Here is a 16,853-nt window from a genome sequence, read left to right on the forward strand (position 1 = left end):
CAGCAACAGATCAATAATGCAATAAATTGTCCCTTTAAATGAAAATTATTACAGAGCTCCTCTTACAAAGGTGGGACAGAATTTTTGTCATGACCTATAGAGATACTTGTATTCCAAGTGGTACAAACATAACCTGGGACCAAAATGATTCAATAGCAATGACTAAAAAGGACAGAGTAGCTTTGTTTTTAATTTATTAGTACACTAAAAATAATCCTTACACACATTTGTACAATTAAATAGATCTGTTGCTGCCGAGGTTCTAGCTGAATGGTCAAAGATGTCTGGTATTTAGCTACACACTTTTTTTGGTGTAACTCTACCGGCAGATTCTACAATCATTTTTGAAGACAGTACTATGCTCATCTTCATGCAAAAGCGAGATTCACAGGTTCTAAAAGCAATGCTACTTAAAAAAAAGTTTCCTTATGTTGGATTGGCTCAAGTCCAGGTCTGAACATGCTTCATTTTGTTCCGCGTTCATTTTTTGATGGTAAGGCTCATCGTATTCCACACATTTTTCCCCTCCTACTGGATTGTTCACCGGGGAACTTTCCCTCATGTGTTTCCATATATTTTGGCGCTAGGAGCCCTGACTATGAAGGACTGTCAGCAGTAATAATAAGCATGCCAGCCTTCCAAAATTGTGGATTCTTGTGTGTGCATTTAAAAAAACGTATCATGGAGGGTAATTCCAGAGGGAACTAAAGACAAATGAGATAGTTGAGGTTGGGTAGATGTGGACATGTACCAGTGGAGCCATGAGAGGGTCATCTAAAATTGCTCAGAAGTACTAAAGATGTTTTTCCATGGGAGATGCATCAATTTCTACTGTTTGAATCCTAACCAAGAACCCCAAGCTAAGTCTGTGGTGTCAGTAAGGGAAGACACCTGACCAGGGAAAACATGACATCCTAGTGGCAACCCAGGTACTTCCGGATGAATCTCCAGGATCACATAAGCCTCTAAGAGTCAACCACTATTATCTGCTACTGTAAGGTCTTCTTCTAATAACTAGGTAGGTACAGGGAGCCCAGAACTAGGTAGGTAGCTCCAGGGAGCCTAATGCAGTTTGGGTAACTGCCCTGCTTAGAACACAGCTGCCTCTAATTTCTGAATCTCCTAAGAATCCCAGTTTCCTTGACTTTGAACAGAAGGAGAGGGACTTAGGGATTTAGACTTCTCTCTTCTACATCTCATACTCCCCCTTCTCAGAAAGTGTCAGGTGAAATACATATTTTTCCAAGTTTAATAACATAAGAGGAAAAATCTACAGAGAGAAAAAGACTTGGGCAGTTGAAGACTGAGTCTTAAAAGTCTAAGAAACAGAAGCATCTTATTCCAAAGTTCTGTGGGGCCCACCTCTGTGCTCTGTGAGTGGGCCAGACACCCAGAGAGGAGGGTGTGTGACTCTAGCAAGGAAGGATTCCAAAAAGTCCCTGCTCTGTGCAGTCACGTGATTTGGCTCTTCTCAAAGGTGACATACTTCTTGCCTAGGGATATTCAAGGCTTGAGACGCTAGCACAGGGATTCCCTGCATCTCTCAGGAAAGAACACTGCAAACTGACAGGTGTTTTTAAAAATGCTTCACCAAGAGTGGAGCCCACAAGTGATCTGTGAACTATTTAGAAAGCAGACAGAGCTGGGGAATGAAGGGATGAGTTGGAGTGTTTGTATGGGCATTTATTTGAGTCTGTTTTTCTGCAGTGGATTGTTCTGTAGGAATCTACACAAGTTACATGTTCTTGCACATGAGGTCAATAAAACAATGGAAAAAGAGGGAGATGCGGGATGGGGGATAAGAGTCTAATAAGTAACTGTAATAATCACACACCTTTAAAACTTGTTACTACATGTTTGCGTCAATTTCATTTTACATCAGGAAGAGAAATTCCTCTCTTCTTAAAAAAAGGTCTTAATTTCTACTTCTACTTACAATAAGTTACACGTTTATTTATTTAAATAATTGTAAAACATTTTAAAACTTTTTCCCTTTTTGTTTGTTTTTTAAAGAGCTTAAACTATAAGCACACACACGTTCAACATTTCTCCTTTCAATTCATGTTTCATTTTAAGAAAGTCTTCCGTGCTGGTACCCTGTTTTGTTCAATTTTTTTCTGCATAAACTAAATTGGTATCTGAAAGGCTTCATAGAAAATAGAAACTTTCAACTTTTTTTTCCTACAAAGAAAAACAAATAGTATCCAAAATATTAAGCATGAATTGTTTGCCAATTTTTTTCTTAACTATTTTACAAACAAAGGTGGTTTTCGTAATGTTCATAACAAAGAGTTGCCTTTCTGCTCTTAGCACCGACCACATTAATGACATTTCTTTTTGTCCTTGTCTCCAAGAGGGTCGGTGTGTGTAGTTCCCAGCAGAGCTGCAAGAGAGACATGAGACCAAGACGGTGGCTCTCTGCCTTCCCAAATCTGTCCACGTCCAACTTGGGGGCACAACTCTTCTGAAGGAGCTCAGAGTGCTTTCTTATCGGTCCATTGGACTAAGTAGTTTTGTGCTATGAGAAAGCAGTTCTTCCTCCACTTTACATCGGGGGTACGACAAGCCCCGTCATGGCTACAAGGAAAGAGCAACACCAGAATGAAACACCAAGAATTTTTGTGGCAAAGCACTTCACATGGGGAGAAAAGAAGGGAGGGAATGAGAGAGGGACACAGTCCAGGGAGATGGTGCCCCTGGCTCAGATGTGTGCTGGCTTGCTCTAGGCTGGGGCTAACAGAAGCCACTGAGGCATTCAGGACTCCCCAAAGAACAAGACTTGCTGCAGTTCTTGTTGGAGACCAGGGGTTATGCTTTGCTTGTGTGTGTGTGTGTGTGTGTGTGTGTGTGTGTGTGTGTGTGGGTGTGTGAGTGTGTGTGTGTGTGGGTGTGTGAGTGTGTGTGTGTGTGGGTGTGTGAGTGTGTGTGTGTGTGGGTGTGTGAGTGTGTGTGTGTGTGGGTGTGTGAGTGTGTGTGTGTGTGTGTGTGTGTGTGTGTGTGTGTGTGAAGGCCAGAGGCCAAATTCAGGTGTCCTTCTTCAGGAGCTGTCCACATTAATTTTTGAGACAGTCTCTTCACTGATTAGATTAGGCTGGCAGGGATCCTCCTGTCTGCACTTTCTCGGTGTGGGGATTACAAGCTTGTGCCACCATGCCTAGAGTTTTATGTGGGTGCTGGGAACCGAACTCAAGCCCTCATCCTTGTTCAGCAATCACTTTATCAACTGAGGTATCTCCTCAGCCCGTTTTGTTTTGTACTAATGGATCATCTCGAGATAAAATGTAAACTCAATTGCAATATGTATGCTATGTCTTTCATTATTAAATTAAAATCCTGCCCAGATGATTCTGTCCCAAATCACTTCTGTAGAACAGGAAGGAAAATTTCAGATGATGAGCCTGTTAACGTCCTCACGCTGGTTATAACAAGCCAGGCTTTTCTCTCCATCCTAAGTATCTTTATGAATGCTCTACTGTAAACTGGATTAGTGCTTTCTTTAAGTAGTTGATCTTCTCTTAGTGCTCACTGTAGAATGGTTGATCTACTGGGAAAGACTCCATTTAGTTCCTAATTGGAGGTTACCCCAGCCCCGACTCCTCACACCCTACCCAAGTACAGCACCCAGTGCCTCCTCCATCTAGTCAAGAGGATGTGGACGATACTTGTCTGGGTAAAGTCAAGTCCAAGGTTTTCCCTCGATATGGGTCATGAACAAAGGGTGGAAAAATATCACACAGCAATATGCATTCCTCTGTCCTTGGCTGTGTTGTCATGAGCTCAGGGAATTTCTAAATTCTTGGAAAATGACAAAATAGTTTGTTTGCATCCAGACTTCCAACCATCTCTGAAATTTGAGTCTTCGATTTCTCTTGTCTATATTGCTTTAAGGAGAATGACCGATATCACTCAAGCATTTTCCTGAGTGTTGCCTGCAACGCTTCTAAGGAAATGGCCCAAATTCTGACCATTCCTCCCCATCCATCCTCTGTGTCTCTATCTGTCTCGCTCCCTGCCCCTCCTCCCTGGCCCCTTTCTCCACCCCAGCTAGTTCTCTCGGGCAAAATTGTCAGCAGTCTCTTTCCCTGCCCACACAGCCTTTATTGAATGTTTGTGAGATCTGGATTAAGGTCTTACACAGCTAGCAAAGCCTTAATTATTTTTGCCTGTATTACTATATATTGAATCGATGTAACTTTTCAATAAAGGCAGTTCAATTCTGGACACTCCCAGATGATTTGGAGATATAGCAACTCTAGTAATTATCCCAGAGTATAGGAGGCTTGTTTTTTTTTTTTTTTTTCTCCTGGATGGAGCTGGAAAATGAATCAGACACACAGTGTATAATATTATCTTGGCGATCCATACTCATCAACTGTAAATGCCTGATAAATGAGGCAGAGGGTGGGCAGAAAGGCTGGCACTATTGCTCCTGCGTGGCAGAACCCTGGCTCATGTTCCCATCTTCACCTTGACTATTACATTCAACACTCCTCAACCCCTTCCCCTTTGGGGTCTCGGAGTTTTACCAAATGAACATAATGAAGCTCAGAGCTGCTCAAAGGCTAAGCCCGATTCGTGTCAGATCAACAGACTTCACCTGTGCCTTTCTCTCCTGGTCCCATACCCAACACTGGATGATCTGGATCTCTGCCAGATGGTGACCTTGACTTTGTACTTATACAAACCAGAGTCAACAGACAGTAAGACAGAAATTAGAGAGAGGGGAAACATTTTCATTGGTGACTTTCACTAGAAGCATTTTTGTGGCTAAGTGACTGTCCAATTCCTTTTCACCTTGGGCATTTCACCAGAAAGCAATAACCTCCTTCTGTCCAGGTGGCAAAGTAGATATGAGTGAAGGGTTAGGGGTAAAGGGAGGACGTTCATTATTATTGTCCCTGGAGAGACAGTGGCTATCAGAGCACAGGCTCTGCAGTCCAAATGTCTAGGTTCAATTCATCAGCTCCTTGCTGTGTGGCCCTAGATGAACTACTCCGCTAAACATGGGGATGAGGCATGCTTCAAGGACGCAGCGTATGTTGGACGCTCAGTCCAGTGCCATATATACAGTACAAGGTTTAGGCTGTACTGTCTACACTGTGGATCATAAAGACCCTGGATCTCATGAGAGTCTACAGAGAGGCCCCATCAGCCTTGGGTCAACCAGGCCCACACATAGCTCCTGTCTTGTCAGGCCCTTGTATTCCAGGGTGTTTTCATTCCACGCTGGGGGTAGAGCATGAAACCTCAGCTTCCTTCTCTCTGCATCTACTGGCACCTGTGTGGGATGCTGAGCTTTTGTTCATTTGGTAATAGAAGGTATCGAGCAGGAGGCAGGTCTGGCCTCCCTGACAGCTGTATGGAGCACCATTTACCCAGCTTCCCTCACCCAGATCAATTCACAATAATCTTTGAAGACAGCTATCGATTTTTCTGTGTGACAGACTAGGAAACTGAGGCTCTATAATGAGAATGGACTTACAACTTCATGCAGCCTGGGAAGAGCTGAGGTTGGACTCCAGCATTACGTGTGAAGTTGAGTCCAGTGCTTTCTCCATTGTGAGCACACCTACAGTCGCCTCAGAATTCACCTTGCTATTTCTGCACATCATCTTTTCATTATTCTTTGCAAATTTTTCAATGCTGCAACTCTAAACCAACAGGTCTGTCTCTCCTTTTTTTTTTTCTGGTTCAACTCACCAAGGATCTTTGAAGGCACTTCTAAAGAGGGTTGGGACATCCAATAGATGTTATAGAGCCAGAGTGTACAGTCTGTGTCTGTGCGTGGACTACTGACTTGTCACTTCGACAGACAGAATCAAGGACATGCCAGCCAGCCAGCTTTCTTAGCTAAGCATCCTGGCAGGCAGTGACAGGAAGTGTGCATGGCTGAAGACCCTGGCAAGGGTCTTCTGGTATCACTGCTCTATCTGTGCCCCAAAGAAACCTAGGACAATGCATCACTCCCTTCGGGTTTATTCTGACCTTGTTTTGGTGACACTGCAGGGAGTTTGGATGTATAACAAAAGTGGGGCCTGTGAAAACTCTGCCCCAGCCTCCCTGTAGCCCCAGAACAAGGCAGGCCCCACAGTGAGTCTCCCTAGGCAGAAGAGGCCAAATGCAGAGGATCCAAGACAACCAGCTGTGCACCCCCCCCCAAACTCAGGCCACCTGTAAAAGAGGTGGCAGGTAGAAGCTAAACACTATGACTTTTTCTTCAAGTGAAATTGGACATATTTACGGCGTCTCCGGGAATGGTAAAAAACATCTCGTCATCTGTGCCAGGGTAGATGAAAGCCCCTGCTATGCTTCTTCTGTGTCCCTCACTCTGTATTTCCCCACTGACTTAGTCTATGAAGGCAGAGCACTTAGAGAGCAGACATGGCATCATTGAAGTAGGAGAGAGACATAGCAGATCTTTCACTATTCACACCTTTCCCAGGATGTAACTCTGACTGGCGGGGAACAAGTTCTAGCACATCTCCAAGTAGCAGGCTGGAACCCATGGGTGTTTAATGAGAGAAGGGACAGGTGGAGACAGTTATAGGCTGTGCTGCTTCCCTATGGCTTAGACATCTGGATGAAACACCCCCCTAAAAGTTCCATGCAATATACAGATGTTTTCAACTACCCACATGTTGGGTGGCAATAAGTCGCAGCTGCCTTGCCTACTGAGAGGAATTTTCAGTGAGTGCTCTGAGTCCTTGCTGGGTTTCCAGTAATGGTTTTGACAGTTTCTCCATCGTCTCTGTCAAAATGTCACAGTACCCAGGGGTGGAATGCATGGAACCCTAATATGACTCTCAAGTTTTCCCAGCTGCCTTCACAGGTGTCCCAGAGGGATGCAGAACCCACATGCTGTCATCATGCCACAAAGAGCTGGGGTCACCAGGACAGCACAGTCTATCCCAGATCTCCATGAACCTCTGCTGGCTTCACAGGGGTTAGCTGAACTGTGCTCTTTTTGGCTTTATCCAACACTGCCTGTTGTGAATGTTTTCATGTCAAGATGTGAGAAACAGCCAAAAATAATGTGGGTCACCAGTGAGCCATGGCGCTCAGCAGTTTCCAATTTGCTCTCTTGCCATCAGCGGCCTCCCGTTCTCGGTGGGGTGATTAGATTCTCATGTACTCATCACATTTGTGTTACGTCATGTCACATTACATTTTAGGATGTTGCTCCAAAGTGGGTTTGACGGGTGATATTAATTTTTTGTTCTTAGAAACAGTATGTCTTTTTCCTCTTTCTTCCCTACCTCACCCCTTGATCAGGCACCTGCTATCAATTTGGTGAGCACATAACCAGAATTCTGGCTCCTGCTGGATCTTTGCATGTGTGCCGTGGAAATGAACATGCAGTGCAGATGGCAAGCCAGTTAGATAAGAAATAACCACTAGGTAGAGTTTGAAGGGGTGACAACTTCCAGAAACAGTGAATGGCCTGGGACAACACTGGGCTGTCCAGATGTTTCTGGGTTGCACATCTGGCTGTACCACAGTTGATTCCAAGTCCTGCTCTTCCTTCCCTGCTTGTCTTTTCCTCACCCCCTCTCTTCTAGGTGTAGTGCTAGCCCAGGTGTACTTGCCATTCATGACCCATGATGGAAGTTCTAAAATGATCATCTGTTGACAAGTGTTCAGAACTATGGAGTGAAGCTGGGCTGTTTGCTTTTACTTTGCAGGCCCCATGGCCTTTGTGTCACATATATCCCCAAAAGCGTTCTGCTCACTTACCTCTGAATCCATTTCCATTGCCACTGGAGCAGGCCGGCGAAGGGGAGCCTTGGGGCCTGATGACAGGTGCAAAGGCACTCTTCTGTTTGACAGCAGGAAAAACTGAAGAGGAAAATGGGAGGATGGAGGATGTGCTGGAAGATCCAACGGTGGGGCTTGACGACATGACTGAAAGCAAAAGGGCACAATCCTCTTTAGGAAGGGGGCACATCCAGGAACAGTCTTCCTGTTGTGTATTAATGCATTCCATTCTCGCACTTTGAGAAGTTAGTAATTTCCAGCCATAAAACAAGATTCCAGGGATTAAAATAACAACTTAAGGAATCTCCAAACTGATTTCCGTAGCAGTGTCCAAGGGCTCTTTTCTCCCCCCCAATCCTCACCAGTATCTCGTTTTCTTAATGATAGTCATTCTGACTGGCGTAAGAGAGAATTTCAGTGCTATTTTAATTTGTGTTTCCCTGATAGCTAAGGATGTTGAACATTGTTTTCATAGGTTTATTGCTTTTTTGCATTTCATTTTTCAAGAACTATCTGTTTATTACAATAGTCCATTTATTGACTGGGTTATCTGGAGATAATCATATTATGCAAAATATTCAGATGCAAAAAGACAAATAGTGTATGTTTTCCCAGTTGTGAGACCTACAATTTCTTATAGATGCCTAAAACCATATATATGCATGGGGCTGGAAAGATGGTTCAGTGATTAAAAGCACTTTTCGCTCTTGCAGAGTACCCAGGTTCGCTTCCCAGCACCCACATGATAGCTCATAACCTGCTGTAACTCCAGTTCCAGGAGATCCCATGCCTTCTCTGGCCTCTGAAGGCACTACACACACAGTACACATACACACATGCAGGCAAAATACTCATACACATAAAATACTCATACTCATACATGTATGCATGTATATATATTTATATGTATGCATATACATGAAGTAAAAGCAAAAGGGAGGTAAACATGGTTAAATTCGTGATATACTTGACAGAACTTGTCTATTTGAAACCCAATACTGTACACATTGAATAAACATCAGTAAAACAAAGGAGAGAAATCACAAAGAGCTGAATGTGACGATGTATTTTCCCTGCCCAGGAGGAATAGAAACAGATAACAACTATGATGATCATGATCCTGTTAGAGGAAAAAAGGGAATGTGAGGAGACAGAAGTGTCCTTCTGCCTAGAAGGTCAGGGAAGACAGGGACCAAGAGGGGCAGGATGTGGCAGGTCTTTAATCATGAAAGAAATGGCAAGAGAAGACTAAGACCAATGTGCCTGGGAAGAAACCCATTCACCCAGCATGGGAAAATTCTTTTCACCCCCAAAAGGAGACCTATCTGGATCTGTGAGCCTCCTGGCAGCTTCCAGGCTCCAGAGGTTTGGCATTTAGGATTAATGTCTCTACAAGTGCCATCTCCATGGGCCAAGTTCTCATTAAATGTAGGAGTTTATTAACATTTAGAAGATCACCTCCCTCTCTGGACTTCCGGTGCTCCTGGGAAATAAAGCTGAAATTCAGCCTCCCCTGACATAATGTTCAGAGAAAAACCACCAATATTAACAATAGTAACATTAAAAATGACTTAAGGGAAGCCAACAGCTAAGTGTGGTAATTTCCAAGAAAAATAAAGGCAATTTACACAGTGAAGAGCCCCATCCTCTCATGTCCCACACTCCAAGTTCCATCAGACAAGGTCTTTTTATTTGCTGCTAAGCTTTCTTGAAAAAGAGCAAATAAGAGTTCACAGGGGAAAAGAACAACAAAACTGAGCACAAGGTGAACTGAAGGTCAACCGTTTTGGTGTCCTGAGTAGACACCAGCCCTCTTTCCCTGTATCTCTCCATAAACTTATATCTGTGGCCATGTTTGCTCAATTGCATATATAAAGCAATCACAGAAGATACCTCCAGCATGATGTGTTTTACAGAAGAATTGGAAACCAAAGACATAGAAAAGGCATGTTCTCTGAAAAACACGTATCCTTAGGCAGTCCTGATTTAAAGAGCTATGAAGAAAGAATCACATGAGTACCCCTCTGTCCTTTTTCAAATAGAAATAAAAAGAAAATAAATAGGAAAGGAGAACAGAATCTCAAATTGTGCTTGAGGATGGGAAATGCATAGGAAATCATGCCAATTCACTGGACTACACAGGACACAGGATTGAAGATGGGGAATGGGTCTTGTCCGTAGTTCCAAGCTTAACATCATCTTCTAACTTTGGTTTTAGTAGCAATCAAACAGGAAAACAACAATATGAAAACACTCTTCCCTTATTTTAGGACCATATTCAGAGGTCAAAGGAAGGCGGAGACTCGGGAGGCCCTGACAGTGGTGTAACCTCTACCCCACTGAACGGTCAATGCAGCACCGAAATAGCACTTCAGTTTCTGTGATGTCACAGTAGTAGTTATGTTCACACACAGTAGTAGTGAAGGCTCTCACAGTGTGCACCAGGTTCATACAAAACATACATATATGTGTACACACATATTCATGCATACATACACATGTGCCATCCCATTTATGCCCAGCACGAATCTCATTTTACAAAATACTTCTTTCCCAATAACTGATTCCAACCTAGAGTATGGTTCAGATACAATTGCTAAACCAATTAACATTAAAAAAATGCTGCAGAATGGGCAGCAGGCCCCAATCTTGATTACTGCTGGGTGAGGGAGAGTTGATCTTCTTAAAAGGAGGGACTCTAGACAGGCTGACTAGACCTCAGTGGATGAACTGGCACCGAGGGACATCTGGGGATACTAACTTGACTCAGTAGGCTTTAACACAAATGACAGAATTCCTGAATTCCAGTGGTGGGGGCTACGGGAAGGTGCTGATGGGGAAGGAGGTATAAAGATGATTAAGATGTTCTGTATGAAATATACAAAAATTTACATTAAAATTGCTGCAGAGTTGAGTAAGCACAGACCACTGTAAATACGCTTCACAAACTCTGTGAAGATGCAAATGACACCCAACATAATTTAAAATTTAATACATCTAAAACAAAAATCTTAAAAAGATTTTGTGAACACAATAAGCACAATTTCTAACTTTATGGCTGAACAATGATGCTGCCACAGAAAGTTTTGTTGAATGTTTTTAACCTGTAAGACGAACAGTAAACTTAGATACAAAAGATTAAGATAGATCTAAATCAATATTATAGTAACAAGCAAATAGATGAGTGTTTGGAGGAAAGTACAGTCCAGAAATAGACCTGGACATCTATGAGAAGAGAGGCCTAATAAAGGGGACAGCTCATGTTTGATTGTTGGGAACTAAATGCAGGGAATGATACTCTTACCAGTGGGAGATGAAATACAGAATACTTCCTGTGCTCGACACCAAAATAAATTGAACTAGATTAAGGAGGTAGGTGCAGAAATAAGATTGTGGAAATGATAGCAGGCACATTCGAAAGGTTATAGAATTTGCACAATGCTTTGACCCCAAAGCTATAATGGAAGTTCACAAGAGTCGATACATAATGAAGCAACTTCTGTAACATACACACACAAGAGGCAAAAGACAAATTAAAAAAACATTCACAGTACTTAATTTAGGTGTGTTCATGCCCTTGGTAGATAATATATTTTTGCAAGTTCATTAGGAAAAGAAAAAAAAACCCACTCTAATAGAAAAATAAGTGATGAATACAAAAAGGGAAGTCGTGGGGGTGGGGAATGAAAACAACTTAAAGGCCGCAGCAGAAGAGTTCAAGGTGAAGAGCCACAAAATAGTAACGAAAACAGCCACGCAATGTGAACTCCCATTTATTAAATTGATAAAAATCATGAAAGTATTAGTAGGGCACAGACGCATCTACTCTCTCTTTTCTGAGGAGAAAGTCAATCTCTCCAGAGGGACTTTGGCAATACATTGCAAAGTATGCTCAAACGTTCACATCTTTTGACCCACTGGTTTAATCTCCAAAATTACTCCTAAGGGGATAATCATAAATGTGCCAAAAAAATAGATCCAAGGGTTTTTTATAACAATGAGAAACTGGGTAATATATGATCCGCAGTGGGGTAAACTATATTAAGGCCATACAATGGGATTCTAGGCAAATATTTAAGTGCATGTTTGAGAAGAGTATTTAACAGTATAGAAATCTCTCCCCTTGGATGAAAAAAGCAGATCGTGTGTGTGTGTGTGTGTGTGTGTGTGTGTGTGTGTGTGTGTGTGAACCCCACTTCTATTTAAAGAAAAAATACTAAAATCAAAACGGCAGGGGACATGAGGGGCCTCAGTTCTAGGGCATCTCTGGCTGCCTAGCTTGTGTTTTTTAGTGTATTCCTTTCACTTGTCCTTAGTCTCAAGGGTTTTCTACAATGGACAGAGATTGCTTTGGATGTAGGAGAAAATAATAAAAACTGCTAAAATAATTAATGAAAAAAAATCTCTACTTTCTTGGTTAAAAAAAATAGCAGAATCAATAGCCAAAGGCCTAATAACTTTCCTGAGTGTCAGTTTTCCTCTTTATAGCCTGTAAGTAAAGCTGTCTATTAATTTCTCTGATAAAAGAAAATCAGAGACTAATACATCCTCAGATTCCTAGAATTGAATGATGGTGGGGCCTTAAGAGATGGCTTAGTGGTTAAGAGCACTGGCTGTTCTCTCAGAAGACCCAGGTTCAAATCCCAGCACCCACATGGCAGCTAATGACTGTAACTCCAGTTCCAAGGGATCTGACAACTGCTTCTGTCCTCCGTAGGCACTGCACAACACGGGTGCACTTACACACATCCAAGCATAACACTCATGCATAAAATAAAAAATTAATTAATGAATTAAAATCTTTTAAAAGGAAAGGATAGATGATGGTGATAATTGACTCTGTGTGTACATACGTGAGAGAGGATATATGTGTGGTATATTTACATGTTGCAGGTGCCATGCCTGTGCACACACAGAGACCAGAGAAGGACACTGGCTGTCTTCTGTCACTCTCTACCCTAGTCCCTTGAGACAGGGTCTCCCACTGAACCTGGAGCCGAGCTGGTGGTCAGCAATCTTTCTGTCTCTTCTGACACCCCACCGTGCTGGGTTAGAGGCACAGGACCACACCTGACTGTTCACATAGCTTCTGGGGATCTGAACTCAGGTCTGCATGTTGCACGGCAAGTGTTCTTACCTGCTGACCTTTTATAAAGCAAACACTGTTGCTAATTCCTTTTTTTTACTCTCAGGACCCAGGTATGCATCAGTGAAGGGCTACATGGAGCCTGGTACCACATCTGTGACTCTGGTAATTTTTCTGCCTTCCTCCGATATCCTTACATTGATCTTCCTTCATAATTTTAATTGTAATTTTCTTTTTAAAAATTGTTATTTTTATCTTATGTGTATGAATATGGCCTGTGTGTATACAAGTTCACCCTTGCTATGCAATGCCTGCAGAGGTCAGAAGAAGGTGTCAGATCCCCTGGAACTAGAGTTAGGATGGTTGTTAGCCACTGTGTGGGTGCTAGGAATTGAACCTGGGTCCTCTGCAAGAGCAGCCAGTGCTCTTAATCAGTAAGCCATCTCTTAATCCCTCAGTTGTGATTTTCAGTATGTATCTATCATGACTGGAAAACTACTTTCAAAGTTAACAGTTGTTGGGTTGCAGGCGTTATTCAGTGATAGAGTACTTGCCCAGCATGCACAAGGCCCTGGGTTTAACTACCATTACTGAAAAACATAACAGTGTCTGTCTCTGCATGGATAGAGGGTGTCACCTTTCCCTTCTTTTTTGCCTATACATGCTTTTCAAAATGTTGGAGAGATGTCTCAGTGGTCAAGAGCACTGACTGACTGCTCTTGCAGAAGACCCACGTTCAGTTCCCAACATGCACATGGTAACTAATAACCATCCATAACTCCAGTTCCAGGGGGCTCAACATCCTTTTCTGGGTCCCATGAGCATTGCATACATGGGATGCACCTTCATACATGCAGGTAAAATACTCATACGCATAAAATATAAATTTAAAATAATTTTGAGCTTATTTTTCTCAGGGAGGTGGTCAGCTCTTTTAAACACTATTTCCATATGTTTGGCATTTTTTATAACAGTATTTAATATTCTACAATAGAAAAATGTCTTAATATTTATTTCTGAAAATATAAAAATACTGACGCCCAGGGCATGGTCTATGACTCTGTAAGTGAAGTAGGTTGGATTCCTGCCTGTATGGATTCTGTCCCAAACTTTGAGTTGGCTTGATGGTTCTTCTGCTTGGTTGGAAGCCTTGGTCCCCATGGGCGCTGCAGGCTTATTGAGTGAACCATGTTTGGGGATAGCTGGAGTGCACCATTTTAAGAATGCTGATCACACGGACTTCCAATTGAGAGTGTCTCTGGACATCTATCCATCTGTGGAGAAAGGCCAAACCAAAGGCAAGCACATCTGGCCCAGAAATCTATGTGAACATGGGGAGTTAAAGAAAAACGACTTTTCTTCTTACAAGGATGGATTGGCCAGATCAGCCCCAGCTGGAGCTCACGGGCACAGACCCTCCTTCGCATCTGTATCCACCACTGAAACTGCTGGCACTCAAGGGTCTGTCAGCATCTCATTAGAACCCCCTATTGTCAGGGGCTTAGAATCCAGCCATAAAAACTTGCTCTGAGCTGGAACTTGGCACACACAGCTACCGCCAGGAAGTGAGGTTTGTGTGTGAAATTGGAAAAACATCTGTTTGGCCATTTTTGAAGGCGTGTGAGCGTGAACACAGGGAAGATGCGGGGCGTTTGAGTCTTTGCACAGGCTGTAATGCAAGGCAAACCTGACCACAGAGCTTGGGCTCTGTTGCTTTCTTAATGTCTCTGGTGAGCCATTGCCCCACTGGCATGGCCCAGCCACATCAGGCTCATTTTAAGAAAAAAAAAAAAGTAAAAAAAAAAAAAAAATCATAGAATTGTGTTTTCAGAAACAGCAACTGAACTGACAAAATGTTTTCCCCTGGGCTTTTAAAAAATATTTCCCAGAGAAGTGAAGACCTCGTTGGTTAGAAATGCAGGTCAGGTGCTATTGTAATGAACTCTACTGGGTATTGGGGGTGGGGCGGGTTGCAGCAGGAGAATTTGACTGTAATGAACGCACTGCTTGGAATCCTAGTCTCTGTTTGCAACTCCCTCAGTCTCTCCCTCCGAATCAAAGGTCACTTCTAGAACAGCAGGGACAAGGAGTGGGTGCTCTGAGGGTCTCCCTGTTCCCTATTGGGCAGGGTCCCTTCTACTCTCTCACAGAAGTGTATACCAACTGTCTTATTTTAGGGGCGACCTAGACTTGGGGTGTTGCTGTTTTTCTGAAGTTACTTTTGGGATGGGCAGAATTCTTCCCCCCTGGAAGAAATATCAAGCAAATAACATACAGCTTGGCACTGTCATCTCTCTCTCTCTCTCTCTCTCTCTCTCTCTCTCTCTCTCTCTCCCCACTCTCTCCGTGTGACACACTATATTTTTACACTTTCATGACTCCATGTGATACACTATATTATTAGACTTTCAAATCTACAAAAATAACTATTTGTATGTTCAACTTGTTATATACATGAGCATGTGATATAACCTCATGAAACTATGATTTTCTGTAGCCCGAAAATGGCCAGAAGGGGCCAGCAAGATGGATCAGTGGGTAAAAGAACTTGCCATCAAACCTGACAATGTGATTTTGATCCTTGAGGCCCACATGGTGGAAGGAGAGAGTTGACTCTGACCTCCATATGTAGGTTATGGTATATATGCATGTATACACACACAGACAAATAAAATAAATGTAATAAAAATTTTAAATAAATGGTCAGATGGAGGCAATTTCATATGCTTCAGCCTAATGATGCATTGTAAATAAGCTCAATATATTTATTATTGAGTAATTTTAAAGCACAGTATTCTGGGTCTGATGATAGGTATTCTAGCCCCTTTTGGCCATTTATTGTCTGTGACTCTTTGAACAGGGCATTTAACAGCTCCTCATCTCTTACAAGAGAAATTGGTAATAATCATTATTATATTTGTGACACAAAGTGGTTACGAAGATCTGACGGGCTCTGGACTGGGACATGTCTTTACACCGAGGAATATGGGAACTGCTGTGAGTCACTCTAATTATTGTCATCATCATGAAGCATCATTCATATGGTAGATCTCTCATGCCAGCCTGATGTGGGGATTGGGAAAGGGGCAGCCTTGATGTCACAGAGGGCACCTCATTTATCATGAAGTGTGGGACAAACCTCCTCGAGGTCCGCAGCTGCCCTGTGCATGTCTTCTGAGCTCCTTAACAAGGCAATATACAAATGGAGCGTCATAGAACTTCTTTGCTTTAGGTTTTGTAAACTTGAAGACAACTTAATGGCTCCTTCACTAGAATGGAGTCAATGCTTGTCCTAAGGCTGATCCAGCTTTTTTTAAATTTTTAAAAAATTTTATTTATTATTTTTATTTTTTGTGTATGAGTGTATTGCCTCATATAAGTAAGTGCATCCACCTCATGTAATGCCCACGGAGGACAGAAGAGGCTGTCGGATCCCCTGGAAGTGGAGTTACGGACAGTTGTTAGCTGCCATGTGGGTGCTGGGATTGGAACCTAGGTCTTCTGCAAGAACAACCAGTGTTCTTAACCACTGAGCCATCTCTACAGCCCCTGATCCAGCTTTTTGAATACACTTTTCCCCCTCTGACCTCAGTTTCCCATTAGTTTCCATCTTGCACATTTATACTACCTATTTGGTTATTATCATTCCTCCAAACGTTTTTGGAACAAGATAAGGTTAAAAGCAAGTAGAGAAAAAAAACCAATCCATCAACAAAATGTTTTATTTACATAGACTCTGCTCCAATGAGTCTGGGCCATGTGACAAGACACACATAGGACTTATAGTCACAAAATGTGAGTTGTGCTGAAGGAAACAATCTGTGCTACATTCTGCTACTTGGTGCTGTACCCTATCCCACCACGCAATGTTGACTGTGTGACTGAAACACATAACCCAGAAATAACTCAGGAGTGTGTGTCCCCTGGGAAGCAAAGGCCCAAAGACAGGGAGAGGCAGCCTCGGAGGCCTGATGCTTCCTGAGCTGTGGCTGACAGAGCTGTGAGCTGTCCT

General features: G+C 42.7%; 1 protein-coding gene across 1 annotated transcript in view; it reads right to left on the reverse strand.

The window, feature by feature from the left end:
* Nucleotides 1–1,297: 1,297 nt before the first annotated feature.
* Ebf2 (EBF transcription factor 2) overlaps nucleotides 1,298–16,853 on the reverse strand; it is a 208,880-nt gene continuing 193,324 nt past the window's right edge. Inside the window, exons 15-16 of the mRNA XM_008830967.1 lie at nucleotides 7,735–7,902; nucleotides 1,298–2,577 (exon numbers count right to left, since the gene is read on the reverse strand). Of these exons, the coding sequence (XP_008829189.1) occupies nucleotides 2,546–2,577; nucleotides 7,735–7,902 (200 nt within the window). The 3' untranslated portion in view covers nucleotides 1,298–2,545. The remainder of the gene's footprint in view (nucleotides 2,578–7,734; nucleotides 7,903–16,853) is intronic.

This window comes from Nannospalax galili, unplaced genomic scaffold, assembly GCF_000622305.1.
Source record: "Nannospalax galili isolate Female #2095 unplaced genomic scaffold, S.galili_v1.0 scaffold915, whole genome shotgun sequence".
Lineage (NCBI taxonomy): Eukaryota > Metazoa > Chordata > Mammalia > Rodentia > Spalacidae > Nannospalax > Nannospalax galili.